General features: G+C 38.3%; 1 protein-coding gene across 8 annotated transcripts in view; it reads right to left on the reverse strand.

Annotated features, from left to right (window-relative positions):
• eys (eyes shut homolog) overlaps window positions 1-23,202 on the reverse strand; it is a 170,204-nt gene that overhangs the window by 86,859 nt on the left and 60,143 nt on the right. For 7 of the 8 annotated variants that reach the window (XR_003750536.1, XM_028989228.1, XM_028989229.1 and 4 more), the window contains 9 exons: window positions 15,991-16,087; window positions 14,085-14,192; window positions 13,177-13,322; window positions 7,192-7,363; window positions 6,964-7,042; window positions 5,979-6,169; window positions 3,864-3,988; window positions 2,759-2,883; window positions 2,017-2,239 (listed from right to left, as the gene is read on the reverse strand). Coding sequence is in view for 7 of the 8 variants with exons in the window: in XM_028989228.1 (XP_028845061.1) it covers window positions 2,017-2,239; window positions 2,759-2,883; window positions 3,864-3,988; window positions 5,979-6,169; window positions 6,964-7,042; window positions 7,192-7,363; window positions 13,177-13,322; window positions 14,085-14,192; window positions 15,991-16,087 (1,266 nt within the window). In the remaining variant the exon portion in view is untranslated. The remainder of the gene's footprint in view (window positions 1-2,016; window positions 2,240-2,758; window positions 2,884-3,863; window positions 3,989-5,978; window positions 6,170-6,963; window positions 7,043-7,191; window positions 7,364-13,176; window positions 13,323-14,084; window positions 14,193-15,990; window positions 16,088-23,202) is intronic. The other variant, XM_028989232.1, reaches the window with a different exon arrangement.

Here is a 23,202-nt window from a genome sequence, read left to right on the forward strand (position 1 = left end):
TACCCTGCATCGAGTAGTCTTCACATAAACAATGTCAGAAATCAGTAGAGGGATTCCGTAAAGGAAAACCCACACCTGGTGAAGAGAGATAAAAAGTAATTAGCCTTTTCATTGAGCTGCGAATTGCGGGATATCATATTGTCATCTGGGATGTCAAAATGTCAAGTTTGCTGTACATTTGTCTTTGTATTTACTTATAGATAAAATACATTATTTTACCTTTAGGTTTACATCAGTTTGGCACTGGGGCAGGACCCTTTACGATATTTGTACCTCTCAAACTTCATACAATCTGGTTTATTATATACCTTGCGGATCACACATTGACTTTCTGAATGTACTATATAGTAAGAGTGTGCGCACTACGAAGTAATTGTGATGTTTATTCACTAGGGTTAATGTTGAATAAATTATTCATAAAGCAAAAAACACGATTGCAAAATATTTCTGTGCATGTGGCATACTGACACGAATCCAGGATGAGGAATGATCGGGCTACTCTTATTTTAGACTCTGTTATAAAAACATAGTTCCTGTAGAAAACAGAATTAATTATACATCAACAAAATGGTGCTTAATTTCTCAGATAAGAGGTTTGATTTATGTAAATCCTGAGGACACCAAGCCCCATGCTGAGCCCATAATGCTGCTTTTAGCCCCGGTTTGAAAATAGTGCCTGAAATCAGAAATTTGGTGCATAAAAGTTAAAGCAATTTGCTGCTTCAAACAATTATCACTAATGAGTGAAATGAATGGCTAAATCAATGACGAATTCTGAAAAGCCTCTATGAGTTCATACATCAGCTGCTACCAGTTATCTCAAACCAATCATGACCCTGAAATGGACCCTGTCTGGACAAAACATTACTTATTTCTCAAAAGAGCTGGTCTTCGAACTTCTGGAAAACTTGCTTGCCTCTGCTGCTATGAGATTTCTCTGTGGTTAACAAACAAACAGTGATTCTAATCTTGCAGTCCAGTAAAGACACGCGGTGGTTAGATCAATAATGGCACTTGGGATTTAAAAGAAATCACCTATAATATATCATGATTTCATCACCTTCCGACATTTACCTGTCAATAAATGGACACATATCATACCTACACCCCAGACGCTCTGCATAGTGCCCTATATACTGTATACTTTCATACCACATTGCATGCAAATATGATGCAGATATATGATTCTCATTAAAAACAAGAGTAGTCGATTGAATCCACTCATGACCTCCATGTCAGAAGCTTAATCAGAACAGACACCAGCCTATAGTCAATTTCGAGCTCTAATTCAATGTAGGTTCATACGCAACGAGCATGGCACCGCTTCAAAAATGGATTTTTAACAGTGGTTAGGTTTGCCCGTGGGAATGACAGAATAGGAATTGTGACGGCTGATAGACTTTCATCTGCAATTATATCAGGATCTCTGTTCCTTAATGCTTCGAAGGTCTTCAATACACACCTATCCCCCAGGGAACACTGAAAGAATTTTAGTACCAACACATCGGGGTGGTAGCTCACATCAGTTAAGGCAAAGGCACCTGCAAAATGTGCTACACGAATCCTCATTAACTATTCATTAAGTTTAATACATTCACTTTAATCTTGGGAGATTGGGATTTTAAAACCCCTACAATAAAAAATTAGCTGAAAATGACTCAAGTTATATTAAGTTAAGGGCGGGAGCTGAGAACTAGAACATTAAGAAAGCAGACCGGCTGCAGACACGGCATTTAGATTCCAAACTACTTGAGTGAACCGCCCATCTGGGAAAGGCTTGCCAAAGGCTGTCAAAAATTAATTGCACAGCTCAGCGGGATTGAGGGCACATTACATATTTTGTATATTTTCCGCATCTGCACCAACAGCAAGCAAGCACTTTTTTCTTCATTTTTCAAAAACATTTTTCACTAAAAACATTTTTCTTTTTTTTCTTTTTTTTGCTATTTACCTACTGATAGACTAATAGGGTGTTTTGCTGCATTGTTTGGTCTTGCTATTTTTCAATTTCCATACCAGTTGGCTCCACATTCAGCAAGACCTCAATGGGCTCAAAAGTGGAAGGCGGTGCTGGAGTGGTGGGGATGAAGTCCCATGGAGACAGAGATACAGCCGCCTCAGAGAGGATATCAGCCTCAGCAGCTACGCAGCTGGCATTGTTGATACCGTCAACACAGAAATATGCATCAGGGCACGGATGGAGCAGACAATCGTCATAATTATATTCACAGTTCTTCCCCTGAGAAACAAGAAGAAAAAAGAAAATACTGTTTTGAGCTCATGACAATAATGGCTGAAATGATTGAATCATGATTTTTTTGTTTTTGTTCAGATATCTTTCAGATACTATTTGTAACTATTAATTAATTTGATGACTGTAAGGCACTTTGTACATACACAATGTTTTGTCGTATGAATAATACCAAGAAATAATTATCCAGAATATACAGAAATAAATGAAGCTGAATCACTGCAACCAGGAAGCTTTGGGACGTAATTGGAATACCTCAAATCTGCCTAGATATGGGTGTAAAATATCTTTATACATTGCAGCGTATGTGTGTAGGATGCAGTGCATGTTGTCATATTTAAATGTCAAGGTTAAATAAAAGTCTATCACTGCGTCGGGAAGAAGAGGCAAGGGGAAAAAAACCCAACAAAAAACAAATACATGACACAAGAAAGGCAAACACTATTGTGTCCCACATGGCCCATGAAGAAGCGAAGTAGATGAGGAGGAGGTAGCAGTGAGCCTCACCACAAATCCAGGACGACAGAAACAGGTGTAGCCGTGGCCCGGATCATTCTGGATGCACATCCCTTGGTTGCATGGCTGCGGCAGGCACTCATTAATGTCATCCTTGCAGTGAAGGCCTGTCCAACCTGCCAGGAACAAAAGCCCACAGAGTGCCAGAGTGAGCCCGCCTTAGCACTCCCCTTCCACCCCTCCCCACACGCCTTTACTCTGAAGTGAATATCAATTGAATCCCACAACAATGATGCTCGCTGGCCCTTCATCTAAACAGAAAGACAGAGGGTAAGAAGAAAAAGGAGTCCAAAGGCATTTTGACCCCTAAACCTCTCAAGGACACCAATTAGACATATTTGTTCCTTGTACAGAATAATGAAGAGCATCTGTCTTTAGTGCTGATTCCTGAAATTCTTGCGGTTTAATAGGTCTGCTGTTTTCTCCAGGTCTAAATTCTGAAAGTACATCCCTTGGGAAATGTAAGTCACTTTTAAAAGGCTACACAGCTGTGAGAAACCCATCTCATGTCATTTTAAAAGAGACCATTAATTAAAGTCTTTATATCATATTTGGTCCTTCCATTTCTGGCAAGCTCCAGGCTTTTAACTAAGGTACATGTTAAGTGTATGTCACTGTTTACTACTTTACATTCATCTTGTGAATGTACATAATCAAACGTTTTAATACCAACGCATGCATAAGCCAGTTCATTTGTAAATTGTGCTTAATGTAATGGAGAAGTCTGTCATGTCGCTCACCACAGGCCATAACACAATCGCTCTGTTATGTAAACAGTTGTCAGAAGCTTGACTGGATCAACTCTTAATAAGCACCGGCCAATAAAACTGATTCGATCTGGCATGTGAAGGCAAAGGGTGCTTTATCATGCCATTTCCTTACCTCTTATCAGTGAGCGCTCAGGCGTTGCACCTGACATGTTTCAGATTGAGTTCACCCGGGTAGCGCATTAACGGCTATATTCAAACATGCCATTTCCTACAAACCGTATTTCTCACTCGGGGTGAAGGCCTGTTTATTGCTTACTGTAAAACCGAGCCATGCTAATTGCATATGTGATGAATCACACCAGTGCTCAAGAATGGGGAAGCTTTACCAGGCCTACAGTGGCATTGGAAACCATTGATAAGGTCTTCGCAGATGGCACCATTGTGGCAGGGCTCAGAGCAGCATTCATTGAAGTCCACTTCACAGAAATCACCCACAAAACCATCTGGACAGCTAAAGAATAAGAAAGAATAAGTTTAAACATTCACATTTGTTTTTATCAGTTTCCAAGTTTTGATGCAAGACTGCACCACAAGAATCAGCCAAGAGGTGCAACAAGAACTTGGCAATTAAATAAATCCCTCAAAACCTTCCAGAAGAATTACGAAAGACAGCAGTTCAGCTGTACTAATCTATTTTCTTTATAACTTACTCCAGTCTCATAAAGATTAAGGATCTCTTAACATACAATGGATCTTCTCTCAATAAAAAAAAACATATAAATTATAGTGGACCATTTCCAGACACATTATCACCAGTTTCATGATTTCAAGCTCTCTTCAGGAAATTGCAGTCATTGTCAAAATGGTACAACATCATTAACAGTTAGCCCAGTTAGACATTTGAATGGCAATTTAAACAGATGCTGACCCATCATGGCATATAAGTGGCCATCAAATCCACACATAACCATCCAGTACGGAATGCAAAAAGTTGGTGTCTTATATAAATCTGTTGATCTGCATTTTTGGTTGCTGTCTCAATACTGTCTCTTATCTCCATCTTTAAGCATATCTGCTATCACAATTTAAAGTCATTTGTAGTATGATTAATGGTTCGAATGACTAGTTGATATTACACAAAGTATATATTACACACAAATAATCCTTTCTAAGAGATAATCCATAATACAAAAGATTACCAGCAAAAAGAAATTGTCAGATACATTAAAAGTAAAACCATTCCATCAGAAGGTAATGATTGTAGCATAATGTATAACATGTAAAATTTATAAAATAAATGAATTTAGTATAATGCTTTTGCATCTTTTGTTTATCTTTGCACTTCATTATTAGATACTTTGAAGTATATTCTGTTTGAACTTTCTTTATCTGGGGGTGGGGGTCACATTAGGTTGCAAAATGAAGATTTCCTAACATGCCATTGCTCAATGAATAAAATTACATTAAATCTTATTATCAGGGTAATGAATTTTGAGTTCACATTAAATATCCCTATATTTGAGCTACTTAGATCAATTATTATTAGTAAATTTAACCTGTTGCCTGATGTCTGTGGGCTTTCACAGCATCAACGTTTACATTTGTGTTCTTTGTGCTTCTTGAAAGACTATTTGGTTGCTGTGGTTTCATGCAGACTAAGTCCCACTGCTTCAACAAATGGTTCATCAAATTAAAGATTTTTCACTCTTCTTAATATAATAAGGCTCTATGTGACCTCTTTGACATGGTGACAGAAAGAAAAAAAAAACAGTCCCCCCTTTTCTCAGTAATTTCAGGAATGGTCAGACTAAGAGGGCACAGTCACCCGAGGACTGACACCTACAGAAACCTTTTTGTTTCATGAAAGAACATTAGATTTTTAGAAAACTTGTAAATAGATTTTTTTTTTATTTATGTAAGAACAAGCAGGCCAGTGCCAGTGACAGCAGCCTTCAGCCAAACAGCAGTCTCGATAGTCTTTGGCTGTTTTGGCTACAACCACTGAACAGCATGGCCAAAAAGAATGGCATGGATCAAGAGTAAACTGCCACAGAGTTGTCAAATAGTTCAGAGTTGTCACGCCTCGTAACAAGCACCTAGAGCTGGCATGCTTTTTATTTCCTAGTTAGATGGTGTCAAGAGTTAAAATGTGTAGCGTTTAATTCAGTGATCCAAATGAAGGAATGGAAGCCAATTTAGTTGAAGTAGTTGCTAATTAAATAAAATGATGAAGTAGTCACACGTCTAAATACTTTCATTTGAGAAGCAAATGAATGTGTGATATTTCAAAAATACACTCTGGACATATGGCTAATAATTTTTAGCAGTCTGTCACTGCCCTAAATGTGCCCTATAACATAATGGGTTAGTTTTTTTTAATTCATAGAACAAGCCTGATGCGGGTGTTTTTGAATGGATAACTTCACAGAAGTTCTCTTTTTTTCTAGGACAAGGCTTAATGAATGAACGGCAAACTTACCAATTGTGTCTTTTTTTCTCACCTGCAAGTGAAATTGGAGCCTAGTCCATCTAGACAAGTACCCCCATTGAAGCACAGAGAATAATTTTGCTGGCATACGTCTATGTCCACTTCACAGTTCTTGCCGATATATCCATCCAAGCAAAAACATGCGTACTTCTCAATCAGATCCACACACGATCCTCCATTCAAGCAAGGCATGGACATGCATTCCTGAGAAGCAAGAAACCCACACACCGGGTTAAAATGCTACTCTAACATGCGTTGTATAAAGGGGATGCATTATCAGACCCAAGAAACAAATCCCAGCAAAAAGTCACTGTGGACTATTAATCCAAGTAGAGCCCCACTATCTGTATAATTAACATCACTTATATGCATTTACATTCCATTCCTTTCACAGTTCCCTATTGTTCCTCTGAAATAATTTTTAAAAAGTATTGTGACATTTAAAAGAAGCAGTTACAACGCATGACAGTATAAAACGAACTAATAAAAAGCTGAACTGAGTATTCAACAGCGCTATTAGCATCTAATTCCTTATTCCAGATCATTCAGTGGTCCTTCTGAGCTTCCAAGTGTTTCATCTCTAGGGTCCATTTCAGGCTATGGTGGGTATTAAATCAATCAGAGATTAGAATGAGTGGCTGCTTTTTAATTACCCCTTTTAATCAGACATTTGTAAAATGCTTACAAGACATGTGGTTGTTGTTTTTTTCCCTTTATGTGCTGAAAAAAATCAATAGTTTGGTAGTACTAGTAAATGTCCTGATAGAGTCCTGCATTAAAGTTTGTTATGACATTCCAATAATAATTAAGCAAAATGTATTGATCATTTGATACTTAACTGTCATAGCCTATAAAGAAAAAAATCATTCTTCCACCTTCAGCAGGACAATATGAGATGATCTTATCTGTGGATATGCTAAGGGAACTGTAGTTAATGAATTCATATTGCTCTACTGTTTTACTGTTTTGACTATTAACCATGCAGAAGAATGGCTTACGTCAATATTGGTTTCACATCTGTTGCCAGTCCATCCCACCTCACACACACAGTAGAAAGCATCGACAGCGTCTGTGCAGCTAAGAGAAGCGATTTGAAACACTTATTATACCATTATAGTACCATCTAGGAGCACATAAAATACATTTTATTTTCAACTAATCAACTAATAATAAAAATTATATTAAATTTAACATGAAAACAACATTTTTGGAATAATGAAACATACCTCCCATGAAGGCAAGGGCTTGACATGCATTCATCAATATTAGTTTCACAGTTTAAGCCCATGAAGCCTCGTGGACACAAACACTGATATCCACTGGAGCCATCAATGCATCTCCCCCCATTCTGGCAAGGATCTGAGACACACTCATTGACATTTAATTCACACCATGTTCCTATGAAGAAGGAAAAATGAAATGTTCACAAAACTCCTTTTTCGATTTGATAGCTTTGTTTTGTTTCAGATGAGTCTTGGGCAGATTGGACTGAAACTGTTGAGTGTTCCTTGATTCTCAAACTACTTTTTAAAAGGCTACTCTTAAGTATTCTACTCTAGAGTCCTCCGTGATTGCAGAATTTAGAGAGAATTGTCCATTGATTCAAAAATTTGCCCTTTCAATCTAGGAACAAAGACATTTTGAGCTTAAATTGTGAGTTTAACAACCGTAGTAAGAGGCTACATTATTTAAAAGAGATTTGGAATGATAACAATTGTAAATCTGAAAAGTTTAAACTCAATGCAGAATAATTAAATATACAATAAAAGCACAATAATATTCAAATGTTTAAATTCTAAAATAAAAGTGTTTAAATTAAATATATTTAAAATATAAATTGTACCCTTCATTTCATTCCATATGATTTCTGAATATGTGAACTGATTAAAATCCTACAGGGACAACAGAATCAACATATCTGAGGTTTGAAGAAATTAAAATAACTCATAGGCTGACTACAGCTTTACCTGAGTTGTATCTAAGGCAACTAAGGCAAGTATCACACTGTTTCTGTCTGCTTGCCTGCTTCACATCCTGGTGCCATGCCATGGAGATGGTACAGGTCATTGTGAGCACCCTGACTAGTCTGCAAATACACAGTGCCATAGTGTTGCTGTTTTTTTTTTTTTGCATACATTCTTTGCATTTTAAAAAAATATATTTTTATCTGCTTCCAGTACATCAACTTCAAGGACAAAATCTTCCCTTTCTGCCTAATATAACTCAACCACTGCAAAGGAGAAATATGAAAATCAATGTTATTTCTTTTGCCTGCTCCACAGAATCAGCACCACAGACAGCTCCATGCTATATGTTATTTCATTTTAGGGGAAATACTTAGATTAAATAGGACTCTTAATAAAACTATCATGCAAATCTAAAAATATAAAACTATATAATATCCTGAGTTATTAAACTAAGGGTATTTGCAGATCGGGTCTTAGTGAAACAAATGAGGAATTCCAATGATAGACATCAAAAGCACTTATGTAAGTTGCTCTGGATAAGAGCATCTGCCAAATCTTGTAAATGTATAAATATTCTATCTATATGCATGGGATTCTATAGATTGAATAGTTAAATAAGTTAAATAAGTGAAAAATTAGTCATCATGGGAGATAATGAAGCTGAGTTCTGTATTTAAAGTAAAGGTAATTAAGTACTTAATTACTGCGTGCATTGTCTACTGTGGATCTAATAGTGTATGTATGTCAGATGTGAGTCTGGTGATGTGGAACACTCATGGCAGCAGATTAAGGTGAAATGCAAGTGGTTAATCCAATATGTAACATTCAATTAATTTAACAATTAGTCTGGGATGTCTCCTTAATTTCAAGTTCATGCCTAGGAGTTATAGAAGAATGCTACTATGCAAAATGTAAATGTCTCTATCCTTACTGTCTAATTGACATTATCACATGTAACATATCAGTAAAACTTCAGTCTACTAAGCACTGGCGTGCTTTTTTCCACTGCAAATCACCCCAGACACCCATTCCACATATTGATTCCAAGTAGTTGCATTAATAAAATGTAGTGATGGAAGAGGACGTGTATGGTGCTGATTCCTGAAGTGTTAAATCAGCTGTTGGAGCGTTGAGCCCTCTGGTGAGAATTTAAGGCTTAGCTTCTGGGTTGACAGCTAATGGTCACAGATGTCTTAAGCCATCGGCTAACCCAAAAAGAAAGCTCAACTTGCTGGTTCTCACCAACAGGATCAATCCAGTGACTTGCAGAACTTTTTTCTTCAGTTTGGATAGTGGTGTAACAGTGATTAAACAGCTAGGAGAAACCTTAATTGGATTGAATGAAGCTTAATGCATTCCACTGTGATCATATCTCATACAAGGTGTGTTCAATGAGTTAAAAAAGTAGAAGCTGTTGTTAATAAATTATAGTCCTTGTCTGCCATATATGTTTTTTACACCATTTAACCCAGTCTTATGCTTCTCCACTATATATGACAGTCTGCTCAATTTACTGAGAGAAAGTGTTTGTGAGGAAGATTATTTTCAGTGGTGCTTAAAGTGAGAAACTGCCCTCCCATTGTGGGAGTTTAATAGAAATTTGAAAATTGAAAGTGAAGCTGGGTTAATCAAAATGTGTAATTTGGAATCACCCTTAAAATAAAAGGAAAATGGGACAATTCAGAACCTTAGTCTATTTTAATCCCATTGCACTCCAAGAATCAGCTCCAAATACATCTCCCTTTTTGTTCAGTTACTACATTTTATTAATGCTTTATTTTAACAGCTTTGAACAGGGGTGTAGAATAGGTGTCCTTGGAGTGATGCGAGCTTATCCACAGGATATGGGGGGCCTATCATATCTTGACAAAAGAGTTACTCTGCCTTGAAATTTTCCATGAATGATTTAACCGTGAACTTTAATTGGCACAAGCGTGGGAATGTAACTGTTCCAAATCAAATAAAACGGTGCAAAACGGTCATGTAATTCCCAATTGAAGATCTTGTGTGATGGCAAAAAGACATGTCTAGGTTGATTAATTTATGTGTTACTTTGTAATTTAAACCTCTCACATTGGAACATTGTTCATATTTGTTCATAATTGTACTCTAAATTAATTTCAAAATGACATTAAATATTTTTATTGTTTTCATTCTACACTGGAAGCAAGGTGTAAGATGAGCTAAAAATAAGTAAAATTGTTTCTAATTCTGTGTCTGTGAAGCCCAATTCTATATTGAATAACAGTCAGGGATATTTGTTTCCTTCCCTGTAGAATCAAGTGACTTTCTGCGATGCATGGCAATTTGCCTGTAGGTATCCCCTTACATATTAATTCAAATGGAAAGGACTTATCCAACTTTTTCTTAGGTTGTCCTTGGAGTTCAAATTAAAGACTTTTGATAATTTGCATATAGATAAAGGTGCATATGTAAGTATATGGGGAGATAAAAGCTTCATCATGCTCCAGCTCTCCAAATAGTTTATAATTCCACGTGCATAAATAAAAACCAAGCACGTTGTCACTATCAATGAGATGAGCATCAAGAAACCATGGTTGTCAATTCTGTTCCTCAATTCCTGCCAGAATGTTTTCACTCTAATGTTATGTTAATCAGAACATTGGTGGAGTTAAAAAAATCAATGCAACTTTGATGTTTTCATCCTGTGTGAGGTCAGATCTATGACATGGATACAAAACTCATCATAACCATAGGATGCCAAGGTTCTGAATTGTGCAGTGTGCCTGCGATGCGCCTAGACATGCCTTTCTCTCAGTCATACAGAAAGTGCAAATCAGGTCTGACCAGTTGAGGGCCTTGTCAAAAATCTGTTCAGATTCTCATTATGATTTTTAACAAAGGTCATTCCAATTCTTGATGGAACCAATGAAAGAATATCTGTTATACAAAATATATACACATATATTGTTACAATGCAAAAAAATTGTTAATGAGAAGGCTTCTTATGACAAGAAAAGTGTCTCATTATAACAAGCATAGAGCTTCTACAGGATACAGCCCTACAGTATTTAACAGGCTATTTGGATGCTCAGGCCTGCAATTAGATTGTGTTCTAAAGCGGGTCATTCCTGCTGACCTACTGGTCTACAGGACACATCATCACCTACAAAAAAGATGCCAAGATTTCACAGTCCACAGGTAATCAGTTATTTGGGAGGAATACCTATTTTGTCAATATACTAATGGATGGATGAAGTCCCAGCAACCAGTCCCAAGGTAACAGAATGTCTCTCTCTCTGGACCTCTTACAAGAGTCTGTGCTGACTCTTTCTGAATGAGTAAAAAGAACTGTAGTATATTTTTTGGGCAACTTAAATACAAATGCCAACAATCCTCTCCATTCCTACCTCAGGCAGAGCCAGTTTCCATTATAGCTACAGAATGTTAAGCACAGCAGTGGAGCCAAGAGAAGAGATTTAACTTAGGAAATATATATCAAGGTCTTAATACGATTATAGGAAACCTAAATGCACACAGCTTTAACTAAAAAGATAAATAATGCTTTTTGACATCTGGCTTTGTAAACTGTGAAGTGTAATGAAGGAACGGGATTAAAAAGCTGTTATGTTTAATCCTAATGTTTAGCCTTCTTAAAGGATATTCCTAAAGTCATCTGAGAAAGTGGTGAAAATTAAATCACCTTCCACTTCAAGCCCAAGTTACTCTTCCACGTAAAAGATTTAAAAAGAATCGTTAGAGCTGGGAAATATGATCAGATTTCAGTCTTCGTCAGGGAAAGAAAATCTTTAGTGTTATTGAGGATGATAAGAAAAAAGTGGTGCATCTGTGCACACTTCGAGTCTAGAGAGGTATTTGATGTGCTGCTTATTTTCTGTGCCACCTCAGCCTTTTCATGTACAGAAATAGTTAAACTGTAATTCTTTTCATTACTGAGCCCTCCCTATGTGGCATGTAACCCCATTCCTGGAGGGATGCCGTTTGCAGGATTTCATTGCTCCTCAGCACTTAGCGGAGTGATTGAAGGAATTGATTGGCCTCAAATTCATTTTAGCTTTCAAAGCATCGGTTATCTGCTGATTAAAAAGGATATGCACTAACAGTTCACAGTCCTGCAGCCAATGACATTACAGTGTTGGTGTCAATGGCTGCGACAATCTGGGCTTGTTTGAAAGAGTACGGTGCCCAAAGAGCTGCACAGTCTGTCCAACAACATACTGTGCAGCAGTAGCACAGCTGCTGAAACTAATGAGCAACTGGCCGCAGCCTTTAGCTACGCCTTACAAATAATGACCAAGAAAAGTTTTTGGAAATGGAAAAAATAAACGTGAAAATTGTGACACTACACTGCACAAATGACACATGATTCCAACAATTTCGATATTGGCATTAATTTTGTTCATCACAAAAATGCTTTTGCATTATTTTTATAGAAAGTATTTTTTGATTTCAGAAGTAACAACCCCAACACACACATTATTCTCTCTCGTATACAATAAAAATGTTGGGGGAGAAAACAACAAAAATATGATGTGCTTGTGAATACACACACACAAAGAGAAATTCACACTGGGTCGAAGCACAACATATTTTTTGTTATCGCTTTGCCCTTACTTCTCTTGAAAAAAGTTGCAACTTGCTGTTACATGTCTTATTAGGAGAAATATGTTATATGTGCTCAAGTCAGTTGATCCAATCCAAAATGTATCCTCCGGCTTTGCTCTCTAGGGAGGACCCCGTTTCCTCAGATGAGCTGAGAGCAAGGGAAAAAGTAATGACTTGTACTATGCTGAGAAGGGGCCTAATAATAAAAGCTGCTTCTGTGGGAATTGGGGCGTGCGTGTCAGGTTCTGCTCTCCAGAGTGGCAATACCCCAGAGATTTATCTCCTCCTTCGACTGGAAAAGGATAAATTGACGATACAGTATGGAAGACAAATGAAATTAATCTTCATACTATCTTGACATGAATCAAGATAAGATGGTCTTAAGTTCACTATAAAAAGCTCAATGGCATATTGTGTGTGTAAATTTAAAGTGTAATAACGTGCAGAAGTTGACCACAAATCCGTGAATGTTGAGTGTGTTAAAGATTGATAACTGCTTGTTGAACTTATCTAACAATGAAATAAATGAACTACGAAATAATAACATGTTTAAGGGCCGCAATCATGATTTCATTCTAAGGGGATAAAGAATGTCACAATTTCTAATTGCAGTTCCCAGGGTCCCCGTCTGACTTTCACTGAGGTAAAGAGACATACCTGAGAAACCAGGACGACAGACACACTTAAAGCCTCCAGGCTTGTTGATACAGAAACCACCGTGGAGACAAGGCAGTGCTTCACACTCATTCACATCCATGTTGCACAGAGGGCCGAAGTATCCAGGCTGACAGTTGCAGCGGAAGCTGTAAATATCAATCCATTAAAAAATGGCACTTGAACACAGACCAGTTTCACATGGAACGTGCTAATGCTTGGGCTTCTTGGTTTCTGGATGTGGAGTGGGACTCTAGCACTACTTTAAGAAGAATCGAGAGATTCTTTGTTTTTCCAGTACCTCTCATAAATAGTCACAAGTCTATATTATATACCATATTATTCCTACAGTATGTCTTTATTTTGTGTTTCCATTCAGATCATGTCACATTGGTATGAACAAGATAAACTAACTCATGAACGAGTTAAATTCTAAACTGTACAATCAGGACGTGTACAATGAGAAGGTCAGATGCAAGCAGATTCATGACAGAAGACAAACCAATAACAAACTATTTAAGACTTAAATTGGCCCTGGGACCTCATTGCCCATCTGTCCACCTAAGTCAAGAAGCCCCAAGGCTCCCATTAAATACAGTGAAGAGAAGCTCTGCTGAAGTAAACAGTGTCTGAGAACACAACGTGCTCCAGTTGAATTAAGCTGTCTTTAGCAAGGCAGCTTATCCATGTCAAGGATGAGAAATGTGCTGTTATATAAGTTGTAGTACGCTGGAGAGTAGCAGCGCTTCCTCGAGGGGCTATTTCTTACCTACCTTTATTTCAAACCAACTCTTCTTTTCTCTGGTGGAAACTAATACTTCACAAACAACATCATATTCAATTTGAGCATGTCTTAAATTCAGGTAGGAGGTGATATAGTATATAGATCTGTAGCTTGTCCAAATACAAACCTGTTCACAAGGTCTTGGCAAATCCCTCCATTTTGGCATGGGCTTGAAGCACATTCATTGATGTCTTCCTCACAGTGCGTGCCAGAAAACCCTGGTTTACAAACACAGCTGAAAGGTGGAAAAATTGTCATTATCGCTGGGCTCTTTTCCCCTTACTTTCTTAGAATATTTCTTTCTCTTATAAAATGATGTCTTTATTTTGACACAAATGATGCCATTAGTCGTACAAATTGGACCGCCCCACATATGTAATACATGTAATTAATTCCTTTCACAGTAAAATACATTTCTTTTCAAGTTATTTTCAAAATTCCTTTAATAACTGCATTTTGGCAGCAATCTATGTAATCATAGATTGAATGTCAAAGAAAAAATAAGCTTTAAAGGGCTGCATGCATTCAAGGTAATTTTTAATCACTCCTCAGCCTGTTCCCATTATGTTCTCTCATAATCGCATCTAGACTTTTCAATTTACTGCTCTTTCTGAAAACTGTTTACCATGTCAACAAAGGCTACACAATATGAACTTTTGAACATTTTGATTGCTATGTAGCAAATGTTACTTAATCATATGAAAAGAGAATCACCAAAGATGAATAAAGATACTATCTTTAGTAATATTTAATAGAAATAGTAATCATTACTATTATTAATAGTATTACCATAAGATAATAATGATAATGGAAATGTATTGTTTATATATTATATCAGAATATATGTGCAAAAAGGCCTCTTTTGTTGTAAAAGTGAAAGAGAAGTGATTGTCATTGCGAAACACAGCACAACACATGGTGACACATAACAAAATGTGTCCTCTGCATTTAACCCATCAGCCTTGGTGAGCAGTGGGCAGCCATGAAAGGTGCCCGGGGAGTAGTTTCGCGTCCATTTTTTCACTCGCTAGGTCACCACTGCCCTGGCATCTAGACTAGGTGAATTGGTGACTCTGAATTGTTTGTAAGTGAGAGTGTGTGATTAAATGCTGTCTGAGTGTATTTTTGTCTGTATTCCTTGCAGTGGCCCATCGCCCTGCCCTCGGTGTCATCACACTGCTACCAGTACTGTAACAGAATGCTTTAGATAAGCAGACTGTAGACAATATTTTACATGTTTTCATTGATAACCCCTCCCCATATAAACCCTTGCAACAACCCCTTTCAGCTAAGATGATTGGATGTAAATGAAGAGTCTCCCAAGACCTGCAAAAACATTTACATTTACAGTATTTATCAGACGCCCTTATCCAGAGCGACTTACAATCAGTATTTACAGGGACAGTCCCCCTGGAGCAACTTAAGGTTAAGTGTCTTGCTCAGGGACACAATGGTAGTAAGTGGGATTTGAACCTGGGTCTTCTGGTTCACAGGCGAGTGTCTTACCCACTAGGCTACTACCACCATGGTAAAACCATGGTTTGTGCTCTCTTACTGCCTTTCACCCACAACTTGTTGAAGCCATGAGTCGTGAGCTGCGGTGGTAACAACTGTGGAACTAAAATACACTATAATATGACCCATGTTGGGACACTGGCCACAGGACAGGAACTCACTCAAACATATGGCCAACTTAGACACCAGTCAACCTAGTGCGCAGGCTTTTGGACATCAAACTCATACACAAACACAAACAAGAGCCCGGATATGAATGCGTGAGGCCACACTATGGCCAAGTATACCCTGGAAGGACATAATATAATTACAATTTTTCTGAATAAGTCAGATAAACATATTTTTTTTTTGAGTCAGGGAGAACAATTTTCTGCCCCCTGTGCTAAATCAGCTGATGCTTACTGTGGATACCAGTAGGAGTGAATCCTAGTAATCGTCAAATGAGATTATTTGCATGAATATAATGCCTTTAAAATGAAACATGTAGTTCTGGGAAAACTAAAGCACCTTGTCATTACCTGTAATGGTTCACTCTATCCAGACAGTAGCCCTGGTTTTGGCATGGGCTAGAGCTACACTCGTTGGTGTCAATTTCACAGTGGGTTCCTTCAAATCCTGAAAGATAGATGAGATGGTCATGGATCAGCAGGTCCCACTACATCCTGAAAGCATTAGGATCAATGATAACAAAGGCCCCAGTGAATGCCATCCTAAATGAACTAGTAACCCCCGCAGCATATCTCATTCCTCAGCCCTCCACACTCCCTGTTTCCCCTTAGAGGGCGAACGAGTCCAATAACACTTCAGTGCAGCAGACAGATTGGGCTGCGGGTTGGTGGTATACGGATGCACGGGGGGATCTTGTTAAGTTAAGCGAAGGAGAAGAGGTGGAGTTCAGGAGCTCCTTCGCTCTTGTTCATTAGGGGGTGAAGGATAGCAGAGAGGATCGGATCAGCATGGACGAGCCGTGGCACTTCTCGGGTCCTGAAGGAGGGGGGCTGAATATTCCAGCCTGTCAGGGACCCCTCTCAAGTGTGTTCTCCGCTTGCTTTAAAGACTTTGCGACTCTCACACAAGTGCAAATTATGTACGGTAATCAGACCTCTTAAGAAAACTGATTACGGGGATAAATATCACATATTTTTGCTATCTTATGCTATTCCTGTGCATTGTGAGCAAGAATCATATGTGAAAGGGAAATGTTCTGAATCATGTCGAACAATGTGGCCTGATGAACATTACAGATAAGAATGTACAAAAATATAAGGTATCCTTTAATATATGCTGAAGCACTGTAAAAAAAATTAAGTGCTATAAGGTTGGTCGCAGAGATAATCAGACCCACTGAGTCTTTTTGCATGCCTAAAAAGTCTATAACGTTACCATGGTGAAAGACTGTAAATTCCAGAAGCAATTAAAAAAATCCTTAAATGTACCATTTGTAAGGGATGTATTAGAAGAAACACTTTAAAAAAAGGACCAGAGGGAACGTTCAGTGTCTTGTGATTATAGAGCCTTCCCTTCCGTGTCAGTCACAGCGGAGGCTAAACACCTCTGGGACGCTCTCGAATGTCAACTGTAATGCATCTGGTAGCACCAGGCAGGGACTTGAGGCTTGTCTTTTTTTTTTTAGTCAGAGCATGGAGCAGGAGACCCAAGGCGTGCGCTAGACACTCATTCCATCATCCAGCATGGCGATGTGATCACTGTTGCGACTGTTCAGTGTCTCAACACAGTGAGTGTGGGGAATCCCCAGGACATGCTGTTGCAAAGGTAAATAAATAAGGTGCAGCCTTCAGCCTAGCGGATAACAGCGGATAATGCTCAAATGGTTTTTCTGTTTTTCCTGCTAGCTGAGAATCAGTTTTCCCCATCCACAGGAAATGTATTTATTGCTGCAGTCCACACTATAGTATGCTTACAATTATGTACCCAAAAAGTTTTGCGCACTGTTTTGCATCCTTCCTGTTGGCTGACACCAGCTACCAGAAGCAACCAAAAGACACCATTAATACTTTAATCACTGCAAATGTCTTGGCTTTTTTAGGTTAATGTGAGTTGCACCAGACCAGCCGGTGCAACATTATTTATCATAGAACACCTATGGTTCATTAACTAGCCAGATAAATGAATCAAGGTGAAGTAGACACAGTCCTATTATTAACCATTTTTAAAAATAACCAAGATCTATGCATCCAACACTTTCACAAGCCCTTCTGGTAATTAGCCTTGATCACTGCACTCATTAATCTAAGTGACAATGAAAAAAGTGCATTGCAGAGTTTACGATATGCCGTAAATGTGTGGAGCAAATAATTACACAGGGGAATGTAAAAAAAACAAGAGCATAAAGATTTTAAAGGGTTGCACAAATATATGTGAAACATTTAAACACTATTTCAAAGTCAAGTGGGGGAATTCAAAAGCAGCTTGCACACAATGCAAAAAAGAAATCAATTTATATGCATTTATATCTATTTTTGCCACATATATTTTGTGATGAAGAATCTGGATTAAATATTCCTGTATACTAATGGCTGTTGGCATAATGTCAGCATTTCAGTATAAACTGTTTTTAAATCACACTATCTGAAAGTTGGAATGTTCGTGGACAAAGTCCATTTAAACCCTGTTTCAGGAGAACAACATGCCCTGCCAAATGGCAACATGAATGTGTTCATATATAAATAGACATTTTGATCAAGGATTACATAGTTCTTGGTCTCAGTAAAGAATAATAAATGAGCTTTTATGTCAGAGTGATTAAAAAACAACAAAATACAAATATAAATGAATGTTTTTTGAATATCATGTACACAGTTGTTACTAGCCAGCTAGATGACATGTTACTGTTACTATAAAAAAATAGCTGTAATAAAACTAAATACAATTTTGCTTTAGGAATATGGCTTCAAAAGTCATCACTCATGGGAGCCTGAATGAGGAAATGCTTGGCTGATATGTATCAATTTCAATATGGTGAAAAGAAGAAGCTATATGTGCAAAGACAATGTCTCACTCACAACTGGCAAACACGGATATCCCAAAGGTGGCATGGACAGGCTTGTGAACATAATTTACTTATATTCCAGAATTCAATTTTCTGCACCTGATTTTGAGATGGGAAAATGAACAAAGAAAGGTGTTGTGAGAAGTGGGAACCATAATTAGATTGGGTTAGTGGGAGCAGATATTCCCTTCTTCTAGACATCAGATGGAGCTGACAATGGAAAGTGCTCATATAAAAAGAGTGCAACAGAACAATCCTCTTTACACATTTTCCAGGTTGCTATGTTTGTAAAATAATGATGGTGTCATACGGAACTTTCAAGAGCATGCTAGAATGACATTTTTTTAAAAAGAAAGAGAGTCTAAAGGAATTGTCCATTTAAAAAAAGATGTAATGTTTTGGCCATATCTTCTTGTTATCTGTGATGCAATCCAATACCAAAAGCTACAATTATTAAAGCTGCATGACATTTTCATAAAAAGTATGGCCAAAGAAGAAAGCGATGACGATAAAATAAGTGAATTACTGTCACACACTTGCACTACATTTATTATGATATTTTAAGACCTTTGTATGCAGAAAAGAAAAAAATAATCCATTTAGGCAAGTCAAATTTCCAACTGTTGGAGCTTCCCCAAGCCCTGCTTGAAAATCTGAGAAATTTTCAAGACCCAGGTCATACTTAGAAACAGAGAGAAGCTAATTTATTAAAAAAGTGAGGAAATATGGAATCTGCTCAGAACTGGCAGATTGTACGAGCAATGGGAGAAGAAGCTACCCAGAGACCTCCGGCAGTTTTACTAGAGCCATGGCAAAAAACGTACATGACACAACAGCCATAAATCACATTTTTTATATAGAAGTGGCAAAAAGAATGAATTGGGGGTTCAAAGTTCATCACAAGTTGAATGCACCCGGGTCAATTTAAAAATCAACCAATTCATCTAACCTGCAAGCCATTGGACACAAAGCAAAGAAAATACCCAGGATTCTATAACCAAATAAAATACATAAAGATTGGACATGAAGATGTTACAAGTCAATTATGATGTACAGCATTAGCCACATTCATGGATTTACAGCAAGAGATTTGACATATATAGTAGAAAGAAATGAATCAGTTCTTCCAAGTGTACAAATGACTCCAGTCAAGCTAGCAGAATATCCCATTTCAGGGTAATGGTAATACGAATGGCTTTTCACGGTACTTGGGTAAAAAGAACTGAGGAGGGGAAAGCTTTCATTTAAAACCATCTAAAAATAAACAAAAATGTGATTTAATCACTTTCTCCTCTAGGTTGCGTTCAAGGAATAATACAGGTTTTCTGTGGATTGTGTACCTACAGTTTACAGAGCAGGTGCAACTTGCAACTTGCACCAAGACGGGGTGACAGCAGAGAAAACAAACTGGAGTGAAAAACCTACTTGTCTCTTTTAATTTTCATTGTGGCGGCACATCACTTCCACAGACATCAGTGTCGTTTAGAGCAACATCTCATGCTCAGCATAGTCACATGTGTCCCTGTGTCTCTCTCTCCCTGCTCTATTCAGCAAAATATGACAGGCAATTTCTCACTCATGTGCGCCCTCAGGTAAGATCTTGGAATTGCAGGAAATGGTTTCGCTTTTGATATGTAAGCTTAATCCTGCTGGTGGAAAAAATGGCTGCAATTTTCAATTTTATATATCTCTTTTTCTTTTTAACCATCTGACATATTCTGTGCAGGTTCTCTGAAAGGTATAATGCTACAAAGGTCAAAGAGCACACTGCCACAGGAAACTGGCACACCGTATTACCATCACTTTAAATCAAACAAACAAAACAAACAAAAAGAAAAATGGGAGAAACCTTTGGAAGGAGAACCACAGAGAGGGACAGGGGTAGCAAGAGTGTTCCATAAGCATATCTGCCGTGTTACTGTTAACACTGGGTCAACAAAAGCCATGAGTATAATTAGTCCATTGTTTCTAATTGTCCTTGCCAATGATGCTCAGAGACATGGGTCCGCTTTGGGTTGGCAGGGCCTGGGGTCATGTCCACACTTGTCTCTCTCTGGTGGTCTCATCCTTGGACTGTAGAGGTCGTCTGGGCACTTGATTCATTGTGCCTCAGAGAGAACAAACAGAAGCAATGGCAGACGGTGGCATTGTACAACTGGTACAGGAATACTTGGTTATGGAGGACCACTAGTGTAATAGTGACACTAATAGGTACCCTAACTAGGACAGCCTAACTGAGCTGAATTTAACATTATCTGTGTAACTGTATTTTAAACTGAATATGATAATTGACACTGTGTAACTGAGACTTTAAACAGCATTAGCAGAAGGCCGAAGTGAACAGATGTGTTTTCAATTAAATTTGATGGGTACTTAGTACAGTGAACATAGGACTGAGGTGATGTGGTTGTATTTCCTGTTTTTAGTTAGAACTAGATCCATACTTCTGTACTGGGTGAGATAGAAAGGCTATCCAGAGTTATTATGTAGTCAGACATCTGAGAGCTTCTATTTTATCAGGATTTCGAAGAAGAAAGTTAGTGAGCATCCACTGTCTAATGTCCTTTACACAATTGTCTATTCTGTTCAGCTGCTGCCTCTCATTTGGCTTTGCTGATACATACAACTGTGTGTTGTCAGCATAAAACTGAAGGTTAATACCATGTTTCTGAATAACATGATCTAAAGGTATGAGGAAAATAGTAGTGGACCTAAGATGGAACCCTGTGGAACACCAAAACTTACTAATTGAGGAGGAATCACCCTTAATATCTACAAACTGATACCGATCAGTCAAATATGACCTGAACCTGGAGATGGCTATTCCCTTAATACCAGCAACATTCTCTAACCTGTCAAGGAGAATAGCGTGGTCAATACTGCAGGGAGATCCAGCCCTGATCAGAGGGCAAAAACATGTCAATAAGCCCTTTAACCAGCACTGTCTCAGTACTATGATGAGTGCTAAAGGAATAGCCACAACTCAACTCACAAAAAACAGGGGTGTCGTGGTTGTCGGACATCGAAGGTAAAGTGGACAGATATGCACAGCATCACAAGACGGGATTAATTTCACAAAGACAGGACAGGAGAAACATCCCCTAAGAATTACTCAATGGCAAAGTGACACAAACAGGGCAGCTTTATACAGGTGAAAATAACCAGGAATCATAGTAACACAAGACGAAAATAAGTATCCCCTTCCAAAATAAGACACTGACAAGGCTACATTGATACACTTAACATCAGGTACACACAATCAGGGCATCAGGAACAGGCACAGTCGATACCAAACCAAGGCTGGAGGCACTCCACAAAATTAGGCCACAATATGTGGATACCTTTCAACTCAAACACCTGACCTTTTCTCCAAAGGATAGACCATCTCCAAGGTTTTTATAGAATTCTGCCATAGACAAAAAAATATATAATTTCCCAACAGCAAGTGGTCATGGTTGTTTATGAACTGGGAGCCTTGCATTGCCTACAAGGTACCCACCTCCCTCGTACTGATCTGGGCCCACTGCCACTGAGAAATTCCTCCTAGTGTGACTGTGCCTGATAACCTTTTCAACTCACTTAGCCTCCTTGATAAAAATACAAAATGAGGTTATGGATGTCTTGCCACTCTAAGATGCATGATGTCCTTTCAAGAAGAATTTCCACAAAATGCCTTGCGGAAAGTCTGAGCCACTTACACAGGGGTACTGGTTCTGTGGAAGGGATAACACTGTTGTAACCATGGCAACCACAGCTGCTGAGAAGTGTTCTGAGGTGTATGAATTAGGAAAAATAAAAACCTTCCATAGCCCATGTGTATCCTCAATGCTTGGGATTCACACTGATTCACACTTAAGACACAGGTCCACAACAAGTTAAAACCTTGTGTAAAAAATAAACAAAAAAAGAATACAAAAAGTATTCACAGTGCTTAACTTTTTCCACATTTTGTTATGTTACAGCCTTATTCAAAAATTGAATTTGGAATTGAATGCATTGAATGTATTGAATGCATTTTTTCCTCTACACACAACATCCCAAAATAATAATGTGAATAAAGTTTACTTGACCTCAGGTTGATGCACCTTTGCATTATAGCCTTAAGTCCTTATGAGTATGATGTGACAAGCTTAAACCTATCCTTGGCCAGTTTTAACCATTCCTCTTTGCACAGCCATTTTAAGATCTCTCCAGAAGCCACTCCTTTGATATCTTGGTTTGCTATCTGGAGCAGTCATCTTTCACTCTATCCCAACTAGTCTCCCAGTTTCTGCAGCTGAAAAACATCCCCACAGCATGATGCTGCCACCACCATGCTTCACTGTAGGGATGGTATTGGCCTGGTTATAAGCTGTGCCTGGGATCCTCCAAACATGATGCCTGACATTCACAACAACCAGAGAATTTTGTTTCTCATGGTTTGAGAGTCCTTCAGATGGCTTTTGGCAAATTCCAGGCAGGCTGCCATTTGCCTTTTTACTAAGGAGTGGTTTCCATCTGGCCACTCTACCATACAGGCGTGATTGGATTGTTGTCCTTCTAGAAGGTTCTCCTCTGTCCACAGAAACCTCTGGAGCTCTGATAGAGTGAACATCGAGTTCTTGGTCACATCCCTGACTAAGACCTCCCTCAGTTTAGATGGCCGGACAGCTCTAGTAAGAGTCCTGATGGTTTTGAACTTGTTAGGATGATATGGATGATAGAGGTCACTGTGGTCATT

Source organism: Denticeps clupeoides, chromosome 8, assembly GCF_900700375.1.
Source record: "Denticeps clupeoides chromosome 8, fDenClu1.1, whole genome shotgun sequence".
In the NCBI taxonomy this organism is placed as follows: domain Eukaryota; kingdom Metazoa; phylum Chordata; class Actinopteri; order Clupeiformes; family Denticipitidae; genus Denticeps; species Denticeps clupeoides.